General features: G+C 41.5%; 1 protein-coding gene across 2 annotated transcripts in view; it reads right to left on the bottom strand.

Moving 5' to 3' along the window:
• The window catches only part of LOC138962957 (uncharacterized), a 22,408-nt gene extending 820 nt beyond the window's left edge, over nucleotides 1–21,588 (bottom strand). Inside the window, exons 1-12 of one of the 2 annotated variants that reach the window (XM_070334925.1) lie at nucleotides 21,311–21,582; nucleotides 18,944–19,076; nucleotides 17,225–17,384; nucleotides 16,412–16,582; nucleotides 15,799–15,890; nucleotides 12,967–13,193; nucleotides 12,114–12,364; nucleotides 11,031–11,256; nucleotides 5,853–5,942; nucleotides 5,517–5,731; nucleotides 4,815–5,015; nucleotides 9–183 (exon numbers count right to left, since the gene is read on the bottom strand). In XM_070334925.1, the coding sequence (XP_070191026.1) occupies nucleotides 9–183; nucleotides 4,815–5,015; nucleotides 5,517–5,731; nucleotides 5,853–5,942; nucleotides 11,031–11,256; nucleotides 12,114–12,364; nucleotides 12,967–13,193; nucleotides 15,799–15,890; nucleotides 16,412–16,582; nucleotides 17,225–17,384; nucleotides 18,944–19,076; nucleotides 21,311–21,497 (2,128 nt within the window). In that variant the 5' untranslated portion in view covers nucleotides 21,498–21,582. Of the gene's footprint in view, nucleotides 1–8; nucleotides 184–4,814; nucleotides 5,016–5,401; nucleotides 5,732–5,852; nucleotides 5,943–11,030; nucleotides 11,257–12,113; nucleotides 12,365–12,966; nucleotides 13,194–15,798; nucleotides 15,891–16,411; nucleotides 16,583–17,224; nucleotides 17,385–18,943; nucleotides 19,077–21,310 lie in introns of those variants that run through there. The other variant, XM_070334926.1, reaches the window with a different exon arrangement.
• Nucleotides 21,589–22,256: the final 668 nt, after the last annotated feature.

Raw genomic sequence — 22,256 nt, 5'->3', positions numbered from 1 at the left:
TCACATACCTGGTTTGACATGCCACCCATCGTCCATCCAAACAGCCATGGATCTGGCATCTATGGTGTAGTTGACAGACAGACCCATTTGGCCGTGTGGTACCGTGTAGCGGTTGAACCACGCCAGCTGAATCTTGGGCACCGGAAGTGAGAGGTCACGCCACGTGATGTAGATCTGCGTCACCTGAGAGGGAATAAGTCACGAGAATGACCTGATTGCGGGCTATATAGAATAAATACATAAAACAAGAATGGTATGTTATTATCATTCTTGTTTTTATGTATTTATTCTATATAGCCCGCAATCATAGAATAAATACATAAAAACAAGTTATTATGGTATGTTATTCGTTTGATATTTTGACACTACAAGAATATTTGTTCATGGAACGTTTGATATTTTGACACTACAAGAATGTTTGTTCATGTAAAGTTTGATATTTTGACACAACAAGAATGTTTGTTCATGGAACGTTTACTATTTTGACACAACAAGAATGTTTGTTCATGAAAAAAAAAAAAGCTGAAAAAAGAAACCATATTACTTAAACTCTATTTGGGTGAAACAACATATCATCAAAAAGGTAATGATTTGTGCATGGGAGAAGCGAAATTTGAGCATTTTAGGGAAAATATGTATTGTGAAAACGTTTTTAATTTCACAATTTGTGTATATTATGCAAGCGTTTGTATTACCTGACTGTGTTTTGAATGAAGTCAATACCTTATTGTACAGATTTTTGTGGCGAAAAAGAGATTGTAATCGGAAGGCCTTTGAAAAGGTGAAAAGAAGCGTTTTATGTTTTGAAATTGAAAAAGGTGGTTTAAAAATGATCGATATTAGGCAAATGCAAATTTCTTTTTTATTACAATGGGTTTCACAACTGACTACATCAAATGAAAATGATAATTGGAGTCTCACTCCAAAGATGATGTATTTGCGTTTTGGAAAGCACTTTGAATGTTTCTTATCGAATGTAAACAGTGCAAGATTTAAAGGGTTAGACCTAGTGAAATCACACTTTTGGAAAGCAGTATTAAAATATTGGCTGGATAATAACCACTACGATCGTGGGACAATCGGGCCGATTTTATTATGAAATAATGCATGCATAACGTATAGTGGCAAAGTTTTATTTTTTGAAAGTTGGATACGACGAGGTGTATTGATATTAACTGACATTGTACGTTCGGGAGACATATTATCATATCAAGATATATGTGATTTGATTGGATATTCGCCAAACCGAATTCTTGAATATAATGTTGTAAAAGCTGCTGTGTCATTATTCATGAGGAAAAATGTTGTAAATATGACTGATGATGTTTGTATTACCCCACTGTTTAACGGCAAAAATGTGTTAAGTGCCAAAGAATATCGGAAAGAGATTATTAATATGAAAACAGATGTACCATGTTCCGGAGGATTTTGGAAGAGAAAGTTTAATGTAGAAATTGATGAACGTTCTTGGATAGTTGCCCATCAGTCAACACAAGAGACTAGATTAAGAGTTTTACACTGGAAAATTATGCACAACATTTATCCGACCAACATTCTCCTGTGTAAAATGAAAGTAACGGAAACTAATAAATGTAATTACTGTTGTGATGTAACTGATTTCATTGAACACTTCTTTTTTGAATGCCCGGTTGTATACAAATTCTGGAAGTTTATTGAAGAATTTATTTTTCGTACTTTAGAAATTACGATTGTTTTGAAAGTTAGTGATGTTTTATTTGGTATGCATTTTGTAATGGTGAAAAAGGCAACTATGTATAAATTGAACCACATTATCTTAATCGGAAAGATGTGCGTTAGTATATATAAAAAAACAAATTCGTTTTTACCGTTGGAAAGTATTTTTAATAGGCAGTTACAGATAAGAAGCATTTTTGTGTGAGTGTTCGAAGAACAAAACGTTAAAAAAAAGTTAGCTTGTTGTACTCGATAAGATGTATTTAATTCATTGTATGAGATATTGTTGATTGTTGTTATTTATTTGAATAAAATTGTAAAAAAAAAAAAAAAAAAAAAAAAAAAAAAAAAAAAAGGTAATGGGGAAAAAACTAAATTTTAAAATAAATTGGGTCCCAAATGTTTACTGGCTTAGAGGCGCCAATAAACCTATCAGCAACTGTTAAAAAAATGTTTTTTTAAAAATGGTATGGTATTGGTACGTTTAATTTATGAGAAAACCAAACATTGCATTCACTGTAGTTCGACACAGCGGTCTTTTAAGTGGACAGACAAACACTTACGATCAAGATCATAAATTTATCTGTGAAATTGTCCAAGAAACTCGCTCAGAAGACACAAGCAAGGTTTTGAATCATAGCTATATAGTTTCCAAGTTTAGGAAATTACTTCAACAAAGGGCTCATATATATGGGTCCCATTGCAATGAATTGACTGTGAGAGAATACAAAATAAATAAACGGAGCACTGGAGTACCACAGGGACCAAACGAGGCTAAGCAAGGCAAGGTCAGGCAAAGTTTAGCGTATGTTGACCACATAGCTTCAGGCCAAACCATAAATGATTAAAATTGTGGATGTACAGTTCTGAGATAGGAAAAGACGACGGGTAAACTATATATATACTGAGCAACAAAAGAAACGCGAATTATTTTTCGATATTATGATTTTAAAAAACGCAGTTAATCTGAGAGTGACAATTTTCGGGATATAGATGCACTATGCAGTCATGTGTAAGAAAGCTGTTGTGTGAATATTTTCCCATTGCTGCTGTCTCAACGCACGGGACAAGCAGTTTCCACGTGAAACACATGATGCGCGCTTACAGCACGTGCAAGCGGAGTAGGGGAAACATCATGTGTGAGATGTGTTCACTGATGCAATAGTAATAAAAAGAGACCATGGCACGCTTACTGCCAGTCTAACTTTTGACAGAGTCAAGATGCCAAGGTTGACACCAGAACAACGCGAGAGGGCAGTGGGTCGATTATCGGCTGGTGATGACCCAGAAGCGGTAGCAGTCGCTTTCAATGTGCATCTGTCAACAGTATATCGCCTTCAGCAACGTTTTGTCAACACTGGAAGCACTGCTGATACACAACGAAGTGGAAGACCTCGCGTTACCACACAGAGACAAGATCGCCAGATCCTGTGTCATCATTTGAGAAACCGATTCCATACAGCCAAAGAAACAGCCAGGAACACCGTCGGTAACCACCAGAGACCTATCAGTGGGCAGACTATACGCCGAAGACTTGCTGAGCGAGACCTCCAAAACTGCCGTCCCGCTAGAGGACCAGTCCTCACTCAGAGACATCACATGGCGCGCCAGCAGTGGGCCCAGGATCACATCAACTGGAACTGTCCAGAGACAATAGCGAAACATTCTGTTCACCGATGAGAGCCGTTTCTGCATTAGTCATGCTGATGGGCGTGTCAGAGTGTGGCGAAGAAGAGGTGAACGCTATGCTGGTGACTGCGTCATGGAACACAATGCCCAGGGTGGACCAAACGTCATGGTCTGGGGTGGAATCGGCCTCAACCAATATCAATCCCTGGGACCTGTGTTATTCAACAATCTTGGTCCTGGTCGGGGAAACGGCATCACAGCACAGCGTTATATTGACCAGATCCTACAGCCTCATGTTGTGCCCTTTTTCCAGGCGCGCAGAAACTGTGTTCTGCAGCAAGATAACGCTCGCCCGCACACAGCCAGGGTCACCCAGGCCTTCATGCAGCACAATAACATCGACATCATGGCCTGGCCCGCCCTCAGCCCAGATTTGAATCCTATTGAACATTTCTGGGACCAACTTCAAAGAAAGGCCAACCAGTTACGCCCAGGACCAAGAACTGCCGCAGAACTGCGTCAGGCCCTTATCAAAGCCTGGAGCAACATCCCGAGAGACGCCATCAACCGACTTATTCACTCCATGAGGCGCCGCTGCCAGGCCGTCATCAACGTCCATGGGGGTCATACACCGCACTGACCATCTGCAGAGGCTCCCTTTGCCCGTGGCAGCAAAAGACTATGCCATAGCCAAGAACAGTGTGCGAGGAACATACCACCGTGATTTTGATTCGTTTGATGTTACGTTTATGAGAAATGATATTTTAAAATTGTGATTAAAGGTTTTTCTGGAGAAAATTCGCGTTTCTTTTGTTGCTCGGTATATACACAACATGATTAATAGAAAAACATACATTTCTTTTTTATATCAGAAATGAGCTGTGGCTATGTCATTTACATAAAAATGGAAACAAGTACATTTCTATGATCATAGTCAGAAATTAGTTGCAGCTATTTAATTCATGGACAGGTGAGCACAACAGCTTACTTTTGTCTGATCATCGGTCTGAGTCATCAGAGACCTAAGACTCAACCTAATTACAAATCCACACTGATATATATATATATGAGAGAAAAAAACAGAGTAATGGAACGTGATTCTTAATATTGTGACCCTCCACCACGAAATGAGTCGCATGTCACCTCGCGCGGTTCTGCGCTGGGCTTGATATAAGTCCGGAGAGTGTCTGGTAACAGTGTGAGGGTCACCTTAGTCACAGGCTTATAACTCAAACAATTTTCGCTCTTTTCTAAAACGGGTTTCACCACTGGATAGAGCATACAAAACTCTTTAGGAAAATGTAAAAATATGAAAATCATGCAAAGGTGACATGCGACTCATTCCGTGGTGGAGGGTCACATATGATAAGGAATTCGGATTTCATATAGTCCTGTGAGGTTACCCTCATGAAAATCCGGGCTGTTTTCTCACTGGGAAAAGCGAGCTGCCATAGAGTACGGCACTACCCAATTTTTGTTGTTAAACATACCTCATCAGCTACATATTTGCCCTTGTTCTGGATCCAGAAAGTGCCTTTCAAAGGCTCTCCAGCCTTCACATAGGCTGTATGCGTGTCTCCCACGTATTCGAACGTTGTGTAGGACAGCCCGTAGCCAAACGGGTATTGAGGCAGCGCATGCGAGTAGCGGTAAGTCCGTCCCTTCATGGAGTAGTTCGTCATTGGAGGAACCTTACAGTGTATAGAAATAATGGCTTATTTGTTTTGTCTAATTTGTGTAAAATTGTGGAGCGCTGATCTTAAAAAAGCAGTGAATAATCTGTTTGAAATGGATGGCAACTCTTTCCCAAAAATATACACTAGACTATTTTACACTGTAGTACAGTACACTACACTTCATTACACTATACTACACTACACTACTTTACTACATTACACTATACTACACTACACGTTACGACACTGTAATACAGGAATCATTTAGAAATGGATCTAAAAACGTTGGTACACTGCACTACATTTCGCTACTCTACATCGCACCACGCTACGCTGCACTATTCTACACTTCACTGCACTTCACTACACTTGCATACACTTAAACACACAGAGCATACTACCTGACTTGCTGTGTTATAACAGGTTCACACGATGTTTCAGGATTTTGTTTTGATTGAAATGCAAGCAAAATGAACTTATGCTTCCTTCACAAACAACACATTCTCCTTTTCTTACATCTGTTGCCAGCAGAGGCCAGGTAAAGGGCAGTCTCCCAGCAGGCACCGCGCCCTTGACGTCATTCAGCAGGACGTGACGTAACGCCTCGCCAGTGGCTTGGGCAGGGAAGAAACATTCCATGATGGCGGACACACGTGGATCCTGGTCAGCGAAGGTGATGTTGACAGGACCGGCGTTGAACAGCAGAAGGACGATAGGGATGTTGGCGGGAGCTGAAGGATTTGAAAGATGTTTCAGAAATATTGGTTGTTACGTGAACGAGGAGGGGGGGGGGGGGGAAGATGAGAAACACGGTGAGAGATGGGCTAGTGTCCGTTGCGGCTGTTGACTTACCGTGACTGATGACATCCTGAAGGAGGGTCCGTTGTTGACCAGGCAGCTCTGTGTCTGCTCTGTCGTGACCCTCAGCCTCCACAGCCGGACCTGGCATATGTACAGACAAAGCAAGAAGGATAAGATACGATAAGGATAAGGATACTACTTGTATTTGATACAGTCCTGTGAGGTTCCCCTCGTGGACATTGGAGCTGCTTTCTCCCTGCCATACAGTACGGCGCTACCCATGTTTTGCTTTCTGTTTCCTGCATGCATATATTTATAGTAATAATAATAATAATAATAATAATAATAATAAATGAGCATTTATATAGCGCAACATCATAACTTTACAATTATGCTCTTTGCGCTTGACACAATTAAAATTAAAACACAGTTATACGTATAGGTTACAACACGAGTGGTTTTTTATATGGCTTGTATTTCAGTCAAGACCCAGCGGATGAATATCATCGGGAGACACGAGCCTCTGGCGAGTGGCTCTCGATTGATATTCCCGCTGGGTCTTGACTGAAATACAAGCCATATAAAAAACCACGAGTGTTGTAATCTGTATATCCCATTCTACCATCAAACACAAAGTGTAGACTACTAGCGGCACTGTTGCGATCTGTGCAGGGTAAAACTGTTGCCAGCGAGACTTAGCCCTTTTGCAACCTTAAACTAAGTGACCGTCGCTGAAAAAATAAAACGAATGAGTGCATCGATAAGTACGCGGTAACACTACTTTCAGACCATTTAAAAGCTTTAAGTAAAGGTTCATAAGTTGCAAGAAAGTAATGAAGTCGAATAGAAATTAATTTAGTTGAAGCGCACAATTCTTTTGTTTTGCGTTTCAGGTCGGCAGAACGGGCGAAACGGGTTTGGGACCCATTTGGCTTACTCGATTCAGAATTGATTCCACGTTGTTTTTCTCGAACGTGTGTAATTAGGCTTATTGACAGAGAAGCAAATTTTAGGGAACAAATATGTAGGTTTAGATTTAACCATTTGCTCCCTATTTGAAATGTATCTACGTGATAAACTGTTTTGCGAGTGTGTTTGCATGGATGAACTTAAACTGGTATGGGTGTGAGGAAAACGCGACCGACACGTCTGTCACCGCCGATTGATTGCATTTTGAAGGAATATGACTGGATTACGGAAAAATATGTGGACTTACTGCAGAGCCAGGCAAAAGAGTAGACTTGCTCTGAGATTCATTTTTGCGTGCAACTGATATGGTTTTCTGAGCCGTGCAATACGATTTTAGAACTTCATACAAATGTGTCACATTGTTCGGCGCGAGGTCAAAGGTCGGGAGGAAAGTAGTCCTTTGCCCAAATCGGAATCTGCACTATCATATATTTTTGGGAGTCCATGATGTATTTATTGAGCTATAAAAATACAACATATATACCCATACTGAAGTAACAGAGACAAAGAAGGGAGGTCATGGGATATAAGCATTTACATCTACATTCATAGTCAGCAACGCTTAATTAAAAGCATACACCATCAAACATACATACAAAAGATTCTTCCACTAACTAAGTAATAAAAACATGAATAAAATAGGTAGTGAAAACAAGGAAATACCAGCTGAATACCCTTAATCAAACAGAACATGTTATCTACAATACTGAAAACAGTCCTAGATGTTTATATACATTATCACATTATCACTAAAACAACAAATACACTACATGTAGCCTACTGATGGACTGAGAAAACAAAATCAGGGGTTGTATTTCTTGAAGAGGTGCGTTTTAAGTGCTTGTTTGAATACTTGGGGTGACTGAGAGTGGCGGATGTGAAAGGGGAGAGAATTCCATTGTGTGGGTGCGCAGAAAGTAAAAGTGCGTTGTCCGTATATTTTGGTTTTGGTGTGTGGAATGGTGAGGATTTATTTATGTGTCCAAGCCCTGAGACTTTCGCTGTTAACTTGGCTTCTTTATCATGCGCATACGTGTGCACGGGGATGTTCGGACACCGAAGAGAGTCTTTACAAAGTTGACTCTGGGAAATAAATCCTACGCCGAACGTGGGGATTCAACCTACGCCGATAGCGACAACTGATTTTGAACCCTGCGCCGCAACTTTCTTTCTTTCTTTCTTTATTTGGTGTTTAACGTCGTTTTCAACCATTCAAGGTTATATCGCGACGGGTGCGCCGCAACTGACTGAGCTATCTAACCGTCCATGCATATAAGGTGCATGCAGTGTTACCCCTCCTCTCTGACTTTTGTCGTTCATGCTCGTGTAATGTGGTTTGACGTCTTTTCAACCGATATGGCTGTCCGGAACCGTCCTTCGTTGTTCATTACCGGCTAAATCAGTTTGTGAGCCTGTATGCTTGAGCGAAACCGTGAAAGAAAAAAAAAAATTTTTTTGGGGGGGGGAATCAGCTTTTCTTCTGAGATATTAGGGCTTGCAAACGGAGGTGTCTTAATTTACGTTCCTTACACAAATATCTTATTTTACATTATTATCATAACATCAACATTTTTTCAAATTATATTTAAATCGTGCAAAATAAAATAAATTAATCGATAAATAAATCAAAAAATATCTCAAAACATACTTAACAATAAATAGGTATTTAAATTCCTGAAAAGGAAAAACTAAACATAAAATGACAACAGCTTTAACCTAAACACCTATACCTAATTTAACAGAAAAAACAAAAACAGTTGAATTGATCCCAAACAGCCAAAAAGGTTGACAGGTCTTTAGGAGAAAACAAAAACATACTTATTTTTTGTCAAGGATCTTTCTTTAGAAATAACTGACATTCAACATTTTGCAAATGTTATTCACTTCATTTGCTCCTACCTTTGTTTGTCCGTATGCTTACTGGTAATGTGGCTGAATGATGTTACTTTGTTTCAAAGTCGCGAATAGGCACAACAAAAAGAACAAACAAGAAACATTCTGCAAATCAATTTTTTGATGACTGTTGATTTCTTACTCTATGTTCTTTTTGTACCCCAAAGGTTAACCTTATATTGCTCAATATTGTGTGTCGTGTGTGTGTGTGTGTGTGTGTGTGTGTGTGTGTGTGTGTGTGTGTGTGTGTGTGTGTGTGTGTGTGTGTGTGTGTGTGGGTGTCTCCTCCTGTATTCCAGGTTTTCGAAAACTGCAAAATAAAACTTTCTCTTTTGGGGAGGTGGGGATTGGGGCAACTCCCCTGGCCTCTGCGTCTGTCCGACATCCGTTGTAATTGTTAAATTCTGTCAAAGCCCTACGCATCTACTCTTACAAAAACGTTCACGTCGAGCCACAAACTAATGTTGGAATGAATTAGTTTTTGTTATCAGTTTTGGCAACGTCTTCCTATTCCGGACAGTTTATCCGTCTATTGAAACCTCCCCCGCCTTATTACTCTGTCCATAAGACTTTTTTCCTTGTCAAATTGACGTGTGTGCTTGTGCCCACACATCAATGCAATTATTTTATTTATGATGCGGGCCGTTGACTTGGATTTTTTTTAACTTCATGATTTCAAACGTGTATGTTGACAGAACAGATAAAAAGGTCTGACTTACAAATACAGTGTCTCACAACAAAACAAAGTCACACGCACAAAAAGTGATAGTGGTCGATTGCAAATGACCTTGTAACTCCCTTGCCCTTTAACCTTCAGGCTTTAGATGTTACTTTAGCTTTATGGTTTAACACGCCTTCACATCGGCCCAAAGCACTATTCTGTAACTTTGGAGTAATATTTCGTTTTGCAATATAGAAGCAGACAAGAGATCGCAGTTATTATCATGTGCATGGCTGTGTATGACCAGTAGGTCGAAATTCCAGAGAATGTTTCGTTTTGTCTGTATATATATCTATAATATATATAAACTTTCTCAAAACTTACCTCGTATTTGTTTGATTCTTGATTTTAGAATGTTTGGGGTCTATCTGTTTTGGCCTTATGATAACAGTTGTTTTTAAATTTGATAAAGAGGACCAACATAAACCTTCTTATAAAAACATGCTTCACAGGACATTGCCACGTAACCTACTTTGTATCTCTTTGAAGATGATAATCAAATACGAGTACGTTGAACGTGAATAGCACACAGCGTTATTGTGTCTTTCAACATCTCTAACATTCTAAAAACGGTCTGCACTGTATTTTGTTCTCAATTCGTTGTCTCTTTTACTTCCGGATAGTATGACAGATGCCAGATTCAATTTACATCCTTTGTTTTATATTTTTCTTCTTCTTCCTTTCCTCTTTCGTCTTCTTCTTATAATCGATTCTGTTTCGTTCTACTTGTCTTCTAGCTGTTTGAACTCAAGATAATGGCTGAATGCTTTTAGAGAATTGCATTTTTGCTTGTATGCATTTAAATTGCATGTGGTTTATTTGTCTGGTCACCATGCAATTTGTACTCTTTTTGATTTGAATACTTGTGTCATTGGTCAAAACAAAAGAACGATGTTGCAGATGTTCAATTTTCTATGTTTTTTACGTGCTTACTGCTTTTTCCACAAAGAAGTGACAGATGTCTTAAAATACGAAAACACAAGTAACAAACAAATCAAAAAACATAATTAAATTTAATTCAAAGAGAAAACTGATGCAGACATACCAACCCTACTCCATACTTATTTGATAGAATCAATAAACAAGAAATGTTTTAGTTTATTGAGCGTTTAATTATAGATAAAACGAAACATTCATATGCCATCGAACCTATCTATCTTGGGGTGTTAGTTGTTGTTGTTGTTCTTGTGATTTAAGAACTGTAGCAGTCTATATGGTTCTTACTTTTTAATTAGAGCTGGGAGGGGGAGGGGAAGAGGAATTTGACTGCATTTTACTTATCCGTTCATTTCGTTCACTTCCCGCTCAGTCTCTGATCTGTTCATGACCCACAATCTACCACATCTTCGAATGAAAGAACATCGATTAGTTTTATAGCCAATATGGATACAAATAAAGGTTCAGATACAGTGGCGTAGAACGCTATGACTCAGCAGAGCGTGAAGCCGCTGTTTAAAAAAAACCGCAGCTGTCAACATTGGCAATCTTAAAAAAGACAGATTTGTCCTATTAGAACGTTTAATCACCAACATAATGAAGCGTTTACTAGAATGTCGTCATCGTGGAATGTGGAGGGGACAGACACAAAAAATAACAACGAGATAATGAAAAGACAAGAAAGCCGAAATTAACACCTGATGACTCACCCGTGCCAAGCACAACAAAGATGACGTCATTGTTGCTGGATACGGCCTTGATGACGTCAGCAGAAATGTAAATGCCACAGTTGGTGTCGCCACATCCAGTAGCAAAGTTGACCGAGTCTGCGAAGGAAGCCAAGCCTTGTAAAGGTGTTGCGACGTCATCGGCTGGAGGATTAGGCGCGTAGTCTCCAAACAGCTGGGAAGTATCGTTAGCCATTGGTCCCACAACCTGGTGAATGTTTAAATAGCAGAAGAGTAGGTCACATCGAATCTAACTGCAATGAAAGGATATATTTAATGACTGAATAATGTCATCTAATCGTTTTCCCTTAGGTATGGCTGAATCGATATATTATGTGACCCTCCACCACAGAATGAGTCGCATGTCACCTTTGCATGATGTTCATATTTGTACATTTTCCTACAGAGTTTTTTTATACTCTATCCAGTGATGAAAACCGTTTTAGAAAAGAGCGAAAACTGTTTGAGTTATAAGCCTGTGACTAAGGTGACCCTCACACTGTTACCTGACACTCCCCGGACTTATATTAAGCCTAGCGCAGATCCGCGCGAGGTGACATGCGACTCAGGTGAAGGGTCACATATTCTGTAGCTAAGTACACATGGCTTCGGATGGCTGTGTTGTGTCGTTTATGAATAAAAATATTCACCAAATACAAAAACTTGACCTTTCAGCTTGCTAGAATCTTGCGTAGTGACGCTAAGCTAAGCTCTGTGCGGGGTACTGTCCGCCGCATCGGTCAGTTCCAGCGGTCCGCTACGAGCCAATCAAAGAAAGGCGCATGCAATCACACAAACTGCCCATCGCCACGCTCGCGTGGCGAGAAGTTCTTTTTGTATACACGATTGGTTGAGTAATTTGACTGTGTAACTGATGCTTTCTTGTTGAATATCATTGTCGAATCAAACTTTTCTTCAACTTGCAAAAGACACACGAAGGCTAACTCTAACTCTTTAATACGAGAAGTGAACACAAAGTAAATCCCTGCTATTTCCTACATCATCACAGAACATAGCGATGGCAACTCAAAACCGCACACGGGTTGTTATTGTTTTTAATCTTACCGCAATTTTGCTGTATCTTGACTTGCTCAAGGGCAAAACCCCGTTGTTTTTGAGCAGGACGAAGGATTTCATGGCTGCCTCCACAGCCAGGGCCTTGTGTTCAGGTGTCTCCACGTCAGCATTGCTCAGTTTCGTGTAGGGGTTCATTTCCGGTGGGTCAAACTCGCCCAGCCTCATTCTGGTGTAGAACAATGGAGTCACCATCTCACGAACTCTGGCCTCTGTCAGTTTGTTTTCTTTGATCGCGTCCACTGCGAGCATGTAAACGAAATTGATTTTTGGTTCATTGGTTACTTTGGTAGTTTTGTTCTTTAGCCAACCCCTTTCTGCTTTAGAATAACATTTGATAGTTTCTATAAGCGCTTGCAAGCGCACAACACATTTTGTTTGGTTGTCCTTGTTAGTTGGTTTGCTTGCTTGCTTGCTTGCCTGATTGATTGTTTGTTTGTTTGTTTGTTTGTTTGCTTGTTCGTTTTAGAACACACCACAGTGGCTTTTAAGTGTGTTTGGGTACAAAACACTTTGTTTTTTATCGTAAGCAGAACCATGGAGACGGCGTCTGAATCACCTCTGTTCTAGATGTAAGTGATTCGTCTACCAAATACTGGAATGAATGTAAGTAATTTGCGCTCCTAAGTTTATTCTGAAGTTACAGTAAAATACCCATTTAGTTATAGTCTGTGAAATATTGAATAAGGCGTGTGAAGTTTGAGTTTCGAAGGTGCAGAGCCATGCAATGTTGCCTCGTTTGAGATAGTTACTGACATCAACATGCCACAAAGACACACAACAAAGTTCACAATCTTGAACATGATGCTTGAATCCTGCATTCCCGATATATAATTACACTTACACATAGAAAAGTACATGGGAGTTTTCAGGTTGTTGGACAGCTCCAGGCTACATCCAGCATTGACGCAGGCAGCCACGGTGTCGACGCTGTTGTTGAGGTAGTGGTGAGCCTCCACAATGTTCTCGATGGCGCCTTGGTCGCTGATGACGAAACCCTTGAAGCCCCACTCTCCACGAGTGATGTCTGTTAGCAGTTTCTTGTTAGCACAGGACGGTACACCGTTGATTCTGCAAAGCAATGGTCGCAGTTTAAACTTCGGACACTTTTTTTTCTGAGTGTGTTTACTGGACGATTCAAACGGACGGTCGCAACAACTGAGGCTGTATACAGTAAAGTCCCAGCGTGAGCTAAGCTTACTGTGTAAAGAACCATGGTATTAAATGTTCACTGATCTGTGATAGGAACAGGATATTACCCTGCCATGAAGGCATAGGCATTTCTAAAATCTAATGTTGATAAAGACCAAGCACATTATGAAGTACCATACGACAGAAATATATGAAGTCTTATATCGCGCGCGTATCTCCAGACTCGGACTCAAGGCGCAGGGATCTATTTATGCCGTGTGAGATGGAATTTTTTACACAATACATCACGCATTCACATCGACCAGCAGATCGCAGCCATTTCGGCGCATATCCTACTTTTCACGGCCTATTATTCCAAGTCACACGGGTATTTTGGTGGACATTTTTTATCTATGCCTATACAATTTTGCCAGGAAAGACCCTTTTGTCAATCGTGGGATCTTTAACGTGCACACCCCAATGTAGTGTATACGAAGGGACCTCGGTTTTTCGTCTCATCCAAAAGACTAGCACTTGAACCCACCACCTAGGCTAGGAAAGGGGGGAGAAAATTGCTAACGTCCTGACCCAGGGTCGAACTCGCAACCTCTCGCAAGTGTGTTACCACTCGGCCACCCAGTGGTTATCAGAACGTCCCTATTGAAAAGCAACTTCGTATTTAGCATTTGTAGCTCAAATCTGGGTCACCGATTACAACCATAAGCTCGGACCAGCAGAAAAATATCAATCTCTTCAGTGATCAGCCAGGAATAACGAATCGTCTGTTTACATTCCCCAGCGCATGTAAAACGTCTGCAGGATCTGTGACGGTTCATAGGGCAATGGAAGGAGTGAAGGTATTTACAAAGTAATGGTTACCACGCACCATGGCATATCAGTGTTTGGTATCGCAGCTGAAGTATCCCTGATCACCTCCGGGACAACAAACACCTTTTGTTTGTTTGTTTGCTTAACGCCCAGCCGACCACGAAGGGCCATATCAGGGCGGTGCTGCTTTGACATATAACGTGCGTCACACACAAGACAGAAGTCGCAGAAAAGGCTTCATGTCTCACCCAGTCACATTATTCTGACACCGGACCAACCAGTCCTAGCACTAACCCCATAATGCCAGACGCCAGGCGGAGCAGCCACTTTGATTGCCAATTTTAAAGTCTTAGGTATGACCCGGCCGGGGTTCGAACCCACGACCTCCCGATCACGGGGCGGACGCCTTACCCCTAGGCCAACCGTGCCGGTCTGAAAACACCTCCCGGTGGAGGGATTTTGCAGCCAACGCAGTGAAGATAAAGAGGGGGAAAATGTATCTGCTCGCGCGGCAGCAAGCAGGATGTCTCTGAACTGGGATTATAGTTTGCAATCACGTACACCACGCAGTCGGTCTTGAATTAATTCGTTTCCATTGTTTAATCGTCACTATAAAAATTCCTCTTTTTTTAAACTGACCTTTCTAGAACTCGTGCTAATATACCTAGCTTCAATAAATCCATTTTCATAAAAGTTTGGCTTCAGAAACTTGATATTTCACCAGGCTAGAACCAAGTACGAAAAATACCTCAACAATTATTTTGCAAAAGTGTCAGAAACTGATAAGGGGTCGGCGTACTTGAAAGTCAGAACTGTACATTTCCCATTGCGTTTAACATTTTTGTTATAAATAAAAGAACCAGGCTACAATTATGCAAGAAAGAAACCAAAATCAGACGGCAAATATTGCATTTGTTCTTTAAACAAATCACTGTCATTGGAGCACTTTTTCACTGTCTTAAAAAGGCTGGTATTCTCATATCAAACTCTCTAATTTCGCCTTCTTTCGGTAATGAGCCCAACCCTTTTACACAAAGTAGTCGTAATGCTATTGTGTGTTGCTGTCTTGTACGAATCACCAATCAAACCCGAATATAACGGCTGTCACAAGGCTGATTTGCGACCACACTACAAACCAGGCCAAAACATTCGCCATTGGTAGAATAACCCATTTTATAAATGTGCGGAAGATGTTTTGTTTCTATTTGTTTTTTGCTTTCAACAAAAAGTCTCTTACAGAGTCACATCGATTAGAATTTTAATCTCAAGGCATTGAAAGCAAAATGTAACTGCTAGTATGGGTGCACTTCCTTGGAATTAGCTTGTCTCGTTTTCTTTGTTTTCTTTTTCTCTTTCGTGTTTTAGTCTGTGTATTTTGTTTAGCAAAGGGGCAACTTAAATGACAGCGAAGAATACACAGGGCCCTACAATTATATCTATTTTTTTTTTAATTATTATTTTTTTGAGATCAGAGCTTTTTCATTCACGTCTTGTCTTATCTACAACCAGGACTTGACTTGTTTTTAGTTCAATTTAATTGTAGGGCCAAGTTTTCTTTCCCTGGTTGTAGATACGGCAAGACGTGAATGAAAAAGCTCTGATCTCAAAAAAATAATAAAAAATAAAAGAAATTGAACTAAATTGAGATTCAATGCGTGCATCTATATTCCATTTTCAAATAGTATTGTAATCTGATAATTCCTAATAGATTATTTACCTGTTATAGCTACACATCAGACTGTACGTTCCAGCCTCCACACACATCCTGAAGGCTGGCAGGAATGTTGTTCTCCAGTCCCTCTCTGATACCTAGGTTCATACACAAGAAACAGAGAAGTATTGTGTATTCTGGCACTGCTCATGTTTGAGAGAGATAGAAAAATAAGGCTTTATCTGACGGACTTTATTCTAAAATGATATCAGCATACAAAACAAAACAAAATATGTTAGGTCTGACGGTGCTCATGTTACAAGGAAAAACAACCGCTAACTCTGTGAAGAACAAGGGAGATAATCGGCGAGCAGTGTCCCGGCCTGTTGGTCTACATGTATTTGAATGTTGTTGTTGATTTGTCCATGATTTTTCACAAACAGAGTTAAAATCAATATAAATTTAACTCAACGTGGACTTAACTGCAAACACATTGGTGTGGACAATTGATTTTGTGAGAGTGACTAAAAAGAATGAAACGAGTGTGTGAGTGTGTGGTTTGTACATACTTTTTGGTAGACAGGTAAGCCTCATGCACAAACTCAAATAGCGCTTTTTAACACAACCCACCAGTGCAGCCAACCACACTGCATGGGAACCAAAAAGCTCAGTAACAAACCTCAGCATTGAAGGAGAATCTGGACACAGGGATACTCTCAGGTCCACCGTGAACATCAAAGTGTTTGCATCCAGCGCTGGCACGGACGTAGCGCGTGTCGTTGCCTTGGAGACCACGAACAAAGTGTTGCGAATACACTCCAGACAGGTACGGATCCTCTCCATAGGTTTCCTGCACATTGTAACAGTAGACAAAGTATCTCTGTGGCTTTTTTTTAAGCCTGATACAAGCTTTATAATAGCAAGGTCGCAATCTTATTTTGATTTTTGTTTGGTTGCTTATCTTCATTTGCCTTCCGCATTGCAGGCACTCCTTCTTGATGTTCAATAGTTTTATCAGCATGTCTGTCAGGCGTATATCACTTCGCCGATACGCCTACAAGATCGCTCGAAATTGATCGTGTCGTGTGGAACCACAAAAAGTGTTTTCATTTGGATGTACCGAGATGAGGTACGTGTCTTCCAAGCAAAAAACATTTGTCTTCAAACCTAGTTTGATTTGTTTTAGTGCCATCATCAGGAAACCATACCACCGTAGATTATATGTGACCCTCCACCACGAAATGAGTCGCATGTCACCTTGCGCGGTTCTGCGCTAGGCTTAATATAAGTCCGGGGAGTGTCTGGTAACATTGTGAGGGTCACCTTAGTCACAGGCGTATAACTCAAACAGTTTTTGCTCTTTTCTAAAACGGTTTTCACCACTGGATAGAGCATACAAAATTCTTTAGGAAAATGTAAAAATATGAAAATCATGCAAAGGTGACATGTGACTCATTCCGTGGTGGAGGGTCACATATTGTCTACCCTATACCTGGTTTCTTCCCCATCTGGGATCCCTCATTATGTTGATGACGGGAGAGAAGCAGTTGATGCCGGTGTGGAGGGCGTAGTTGCCCTGCTTGACGTAGTCGTTGTGCTTTCCCCGTACTTCCACTGCAGTCGCTTCGGCCACTCGGAATATCAGATCTGGGCTGTAAAGGAGGAGGATAAGGATAAGGATAAGATTTTATATAGTCCATGAGGGTAACCTCACAGAAATTCGGGCTGCTTTCTCCCTGGGGAAAGCGAGCTGCCATACAGTATACGGCGCTACCCATTTTTTTCCTGCATGCGTGTATTCATGTTTCCAAGCCCTGAGACTTAATGCCGTGTGAGATGGAATTTTTTTTACACTTTATTCCAAGTCACACGGGCATTTGGTGGACATTTTTATCTATGCCTATACAATTTTGCCAGGAAAGACCCTTTTGTCAATCGTGGGATCTTTAACGTGCACACCCCAATGTAGTGTACACGAAGGGACCTCGGTTTTTCGTCTCATCCGAAATACTAGCACTTGAACCCACCACCTAGGTTAGGAAAGGGGGGAGAAAATTGCGGCCTGACCCAGGCCTGAACACGCAACCTCTCGCTTACGAGCGCAAGTGCGTTACCACTCGGCCACCCAGTCCATTACGTTATAATATCGTTGTTATGGTGCAACCTGGACATCTGGTACTATCTGGACTATAATGGGTCGAAATAGAAATGTCCGCGTTTTCACTGCTTGTGGAAGTCACTTTAAACACTCCTATGACACAAATGATAGTTATCAAGCCGACCGACGAGCAGCGACATGTTGGATTGAGTGCGGACTAGAGGTGGGAGGAATAGATGGACGGATGGGTGGATGGATTGATAGGTGTGTGAATGGGTGGATGAATGGAGAGAGGGAGTGATGGATAAAAGGATAGAAGGATGGCTAGAGAATATAAAATTGCAAGGTTGGAGGAAGGGATTTTTGAAAGATTAAGCAGTCCCTGCTAAAACTAAGATATGAAGATGGTGACACTAAAAACAGGACAATGGTAAACCGACACGAAAAAAAGAGTTATGCATGGTAACGCTAACCATACAGTATTGCAAACTACTACAAAATGAATAAAAGAAGGGGACAAATAATAACTTACCGTTTGTATGGCAAAGGACAGAAAAGCTTCAAGGGAAAGACAGAGACAGTGAACGATGAAAACATAGCCGATAATGAATAGATTGACAGAATAATACGCATACAGCAATAGTAAACCCAAACAGAAATGTTCAGAGACAAAGACAGACACTCAGCAAGTGATGTGAGAACAATACTCATCTAGACAAGGACAACCAGTAAGTCAGGCGAAGACAACCAGTTATACAGTTATACAGGCAGGCACACACACACACACACACACACACACACACACACACACACACACACACACACACACACACACACACACATACACAGCATCTCACCTGAATGCAGCACCTAGACCCAAACCCTGAGGAAAGGCTGTGGCATTACACACACACACACACACACACACACACACACACACACACACACACACACACACACACAAACACACACAAACACACAGTCTCACCTGAATGCAGCACCTAGACCCAAAGCCTGAGGAAAGGCTGTGGCATCACACACACACACACACACACACACACACACACACACACACACACACACACACACACACACACACACACACAGTCTCACCTGAATGCAGCACCTAGACCCAAAGCCTGAGGAAAGGCTGTGGCATCACCGGCCCCCACGTCCCCTCTCAAACACTCAGTACCCCAAGCAAACTTGCCGATACCCAGCCTCGGAATTGCCGGTGCAGGTCCAGCTGAATAAAATTCAAAACGATTGAGAGCAAAACCTTATTTTAAAATCATGAAATTGTAATAAACAATGTGTACGTAAAACTAATAGTGCAAGAGCGGATCTGGGGGGGGTTACACGGGTTACGTAACCCACCCCCCCAAAAAAGAGGTAATTTATTGGCTCAGGATGCACCAGATAGCTCTATTTTGCTTCTTTGGATAAAAATATTTCCGGGGGGGCATGCCCCCGGACCCCCCTAGAGGCTTAGGCGCCTTCGGCGCCGTCAACTTGTATCTTGGCAGTCATTTTGTAACCCCCCCCCCCCCCCCTCCAAAGTGAATTGATCCGCCCTTGTAGTGCGTTATGGGATACGAGACAAAAATGCAATCTGCAATTCCAATCCATCAACTCGACAAAATTCTTGTTCGCCCTGCTAATCATTTTCAATCAATCAATCAATCAATCAATGACGCTTATATCGCGCATATTCCGTGGGTACAGTTCTAGGCGCTCTGCAGTGATGCCGTGTGAGATGAAATTTTATACGGCCAGTAGATTGCAGCCATTTCGGCGCATATTTACCTTTCACGGCCTATTATTCCAAGTCACACGGGTATAGGTAGACAATTATTAACTGTGCCTAAGCAATTTTGCCAGGAAAGACCCTTTTGTCAATCGTGGGATCTTTAACGTGCACACCCAATGTAGTGTACACGGGGGGAGGGTTCGGACACCGAAGAGAGTCTGCACACAAAGTTGACTCTGAAATAAATTTCCGCCGAACCTGGGATCGAACTCACGCTGACAGCGGCCAACTGAATACAAATCCAGCGCGCTACCAACTGAGCTATATCCCCGCCCAATATATTCATTTTGAGTTACAGCCATGAAAAACAAACGCTCAAAACTGATTCCTACACTCTTGGCTGAAGTGTTTCACTTTTGAACATAATTATAAGGTTTTTGCAACCTGTCTTGCATTCAATATGATATATATATAGCACATAGCATCAGTACCACACGTGTTTAACACTAGTGTTTAACAAGAGTTTAAATCACAAATTATTTTAGTTAAGTTTTGATACATTATATCAGTAACACATTTTAAACGATGATTCGGACTTTCGTCTTGCCTGCATGGTTATTCAGTATTCTTCGAAAAGACAATCGCATAAATCAATTAAACCTACTTCAATTCAATCAAACTTTCTTATCCTAATGTGGAACACACATCTATTTGTCTTTTGGCTCGCTTACACACTAAAATGTAGACAATCAACAGAAAACACAACAGAAACGAGTTTTAGTAAAGTCTTCAACAAAATGACGTCAGCCTGTCGCTGACTTCTTCGGGATGGTAATGACAAGTAAATTATGACGACACGTGATGTATGGTGGGGGCCGGGTAGCTCGGTTGGTAGAGCACTGGACTTGTGATCCATGGGTCGCAGGTTCGAATCCGGGCCGGTGTAACACGAGAAAATTACTCCCACGAGATTTTTACTCCGGAGTAAACATTTCGTACGAAAATATTACTCCCTTTACGAAAAAAGCACTCCCCCATTACACGAGAAAATGACTCCCCACGACAGGTGAGTTCCGAGTTAACATTTCGTACACAGATGTTACTCCCCTGACGAATAAAAAAAACCCGAATAAATTACTTCACCCTTACACGAGCAATTTAACTTCCCATGCCAGGTGTACGAAATTTTGACTCCCTTGTCCCCTGTTAGTCTTGGTGGTGGAATGAGTGGAGGGAGGCTAGCGCGACATTCGTTTGCGCGAGATCACATATTGGCATTATCCCTTCGCCCGCATCCCATTTTCGCGTACGAGATTTTTACTGGAAGTGAATAAATGGGGAGTAAAAATTTCGTGAAGGGAGTAATTTTTTCGTGCCTTGGGGAGTACTTTTCTCGTACAAAATGTGTACTCGGAGTAAGAATTTCGTACGAAATTTTTACTCCGGAGTAAATTTTTCGTGGAGTAAAAATGTTGTGTTACACCGGGACGGACACGGGTCCAATGTATGTGAAGACTCAGAGACGGTATCCATGTTCCACTCCCTTTTCACACACACGCACACACCTGGGTGGCCCGCCTGTGTTGCTGCTATAGCTTTTCACTGGAAAAAAGCGACCCCAATTTCCCAGCGGTGGGACAATACAGTAATGAAAATGATTTGAAAAGAAACGAAATAGTGTATTGTCATGATAGAAAGTACGTCATAATCAACATTGACAGAAGCCTGACCGATATTTCCAGCTCCTCCTCTGCCCATCTGTTCCTGAATTTCCTCCAGTGTCAGACGACCCACCAGGTCAGCCACCCGTTCCTCCCACGACAGGGAGGTGTTTTGGAACGGGTAGGTCTCGGCATGACTGCACCCAAGCCAACCCACCAACATCACAAGGCCTGCATGAAATGTCCACAGAAACATGGCTAATGCAAACAGGCTCTCCGTAAAACCCAGACTGACTTCTCAGGGAAAAGAATGTAAAATGTGCCGATCGTAGATAAGGTTGGTGCAAAATGGGACTGCTTGGACCGAGATAGGTGAGCCAGCGAAGGCTTTGTATTGTAATATGTGACCCTCCACCACGAAATGAGTCGCATGTCACCTCGCGCGGTAAGTCCGGGGAGTGTCTGGTAACAGTGTGAGGGTCACCTTAGTCACAGGCTTATAACTCAAACAGTTTTCGCTCTTTTATAAAACAGTTTTCACCACTGGATAGAGCATAAAACTCTTTAGGAAAATGTACAAATATGAAAATCATGCAAAGGTGACATGCGACTCATTCCGTGGTGGAGGGTCACATATAATTGCAAGGCAAGCAGATAAATAAGTGGAGTGTCTATACCCACCAGTGAACTGTGCGTGTTATTGGTGTACTGTCAGGCCACTCCAGTGCAGAGATAAGAATCCATTCTGTCTGACTTCAAGTTAGGGGGGGGGGGGGGGGTTGAGGGCGAGAGAGATTAAACAAGTGGGCTGTTCAGAAAACCTTTTCAGTTGCTTTGAGTGATTATGGCTTGTTGGGAGGGCTTCATTTCTGCGTACTGCCGAATTTGGTCAGTTGACGGTTGAAACTGTAACACCAGACCAAGTGCCTTGGAAACTTTGCCGACATTTAGATGGCTAGTATGGGCGAATCTATTTCGCAGTACTCAACGACACCATCGTGTGTTTGTGTGTGTG

This window comes from Littorina saxatilis, linkage group LG3 (assembly GCF_037325665.1).
Source record: "Littorina saxatilis isolate snail1 linkage group LG3, US_GU_Lsax_2.0, whole genome shotgun sequence".
Lineage (NCBI taxonomy): Eukaryota > Metazoa > Mollusca > Gastropoda > Littorinimorpha > Littorinidae > Littorina > Littorina saxatilis.
This window is presented reverse-complemented; position numbering and strand designations above follow the sequence as displayed.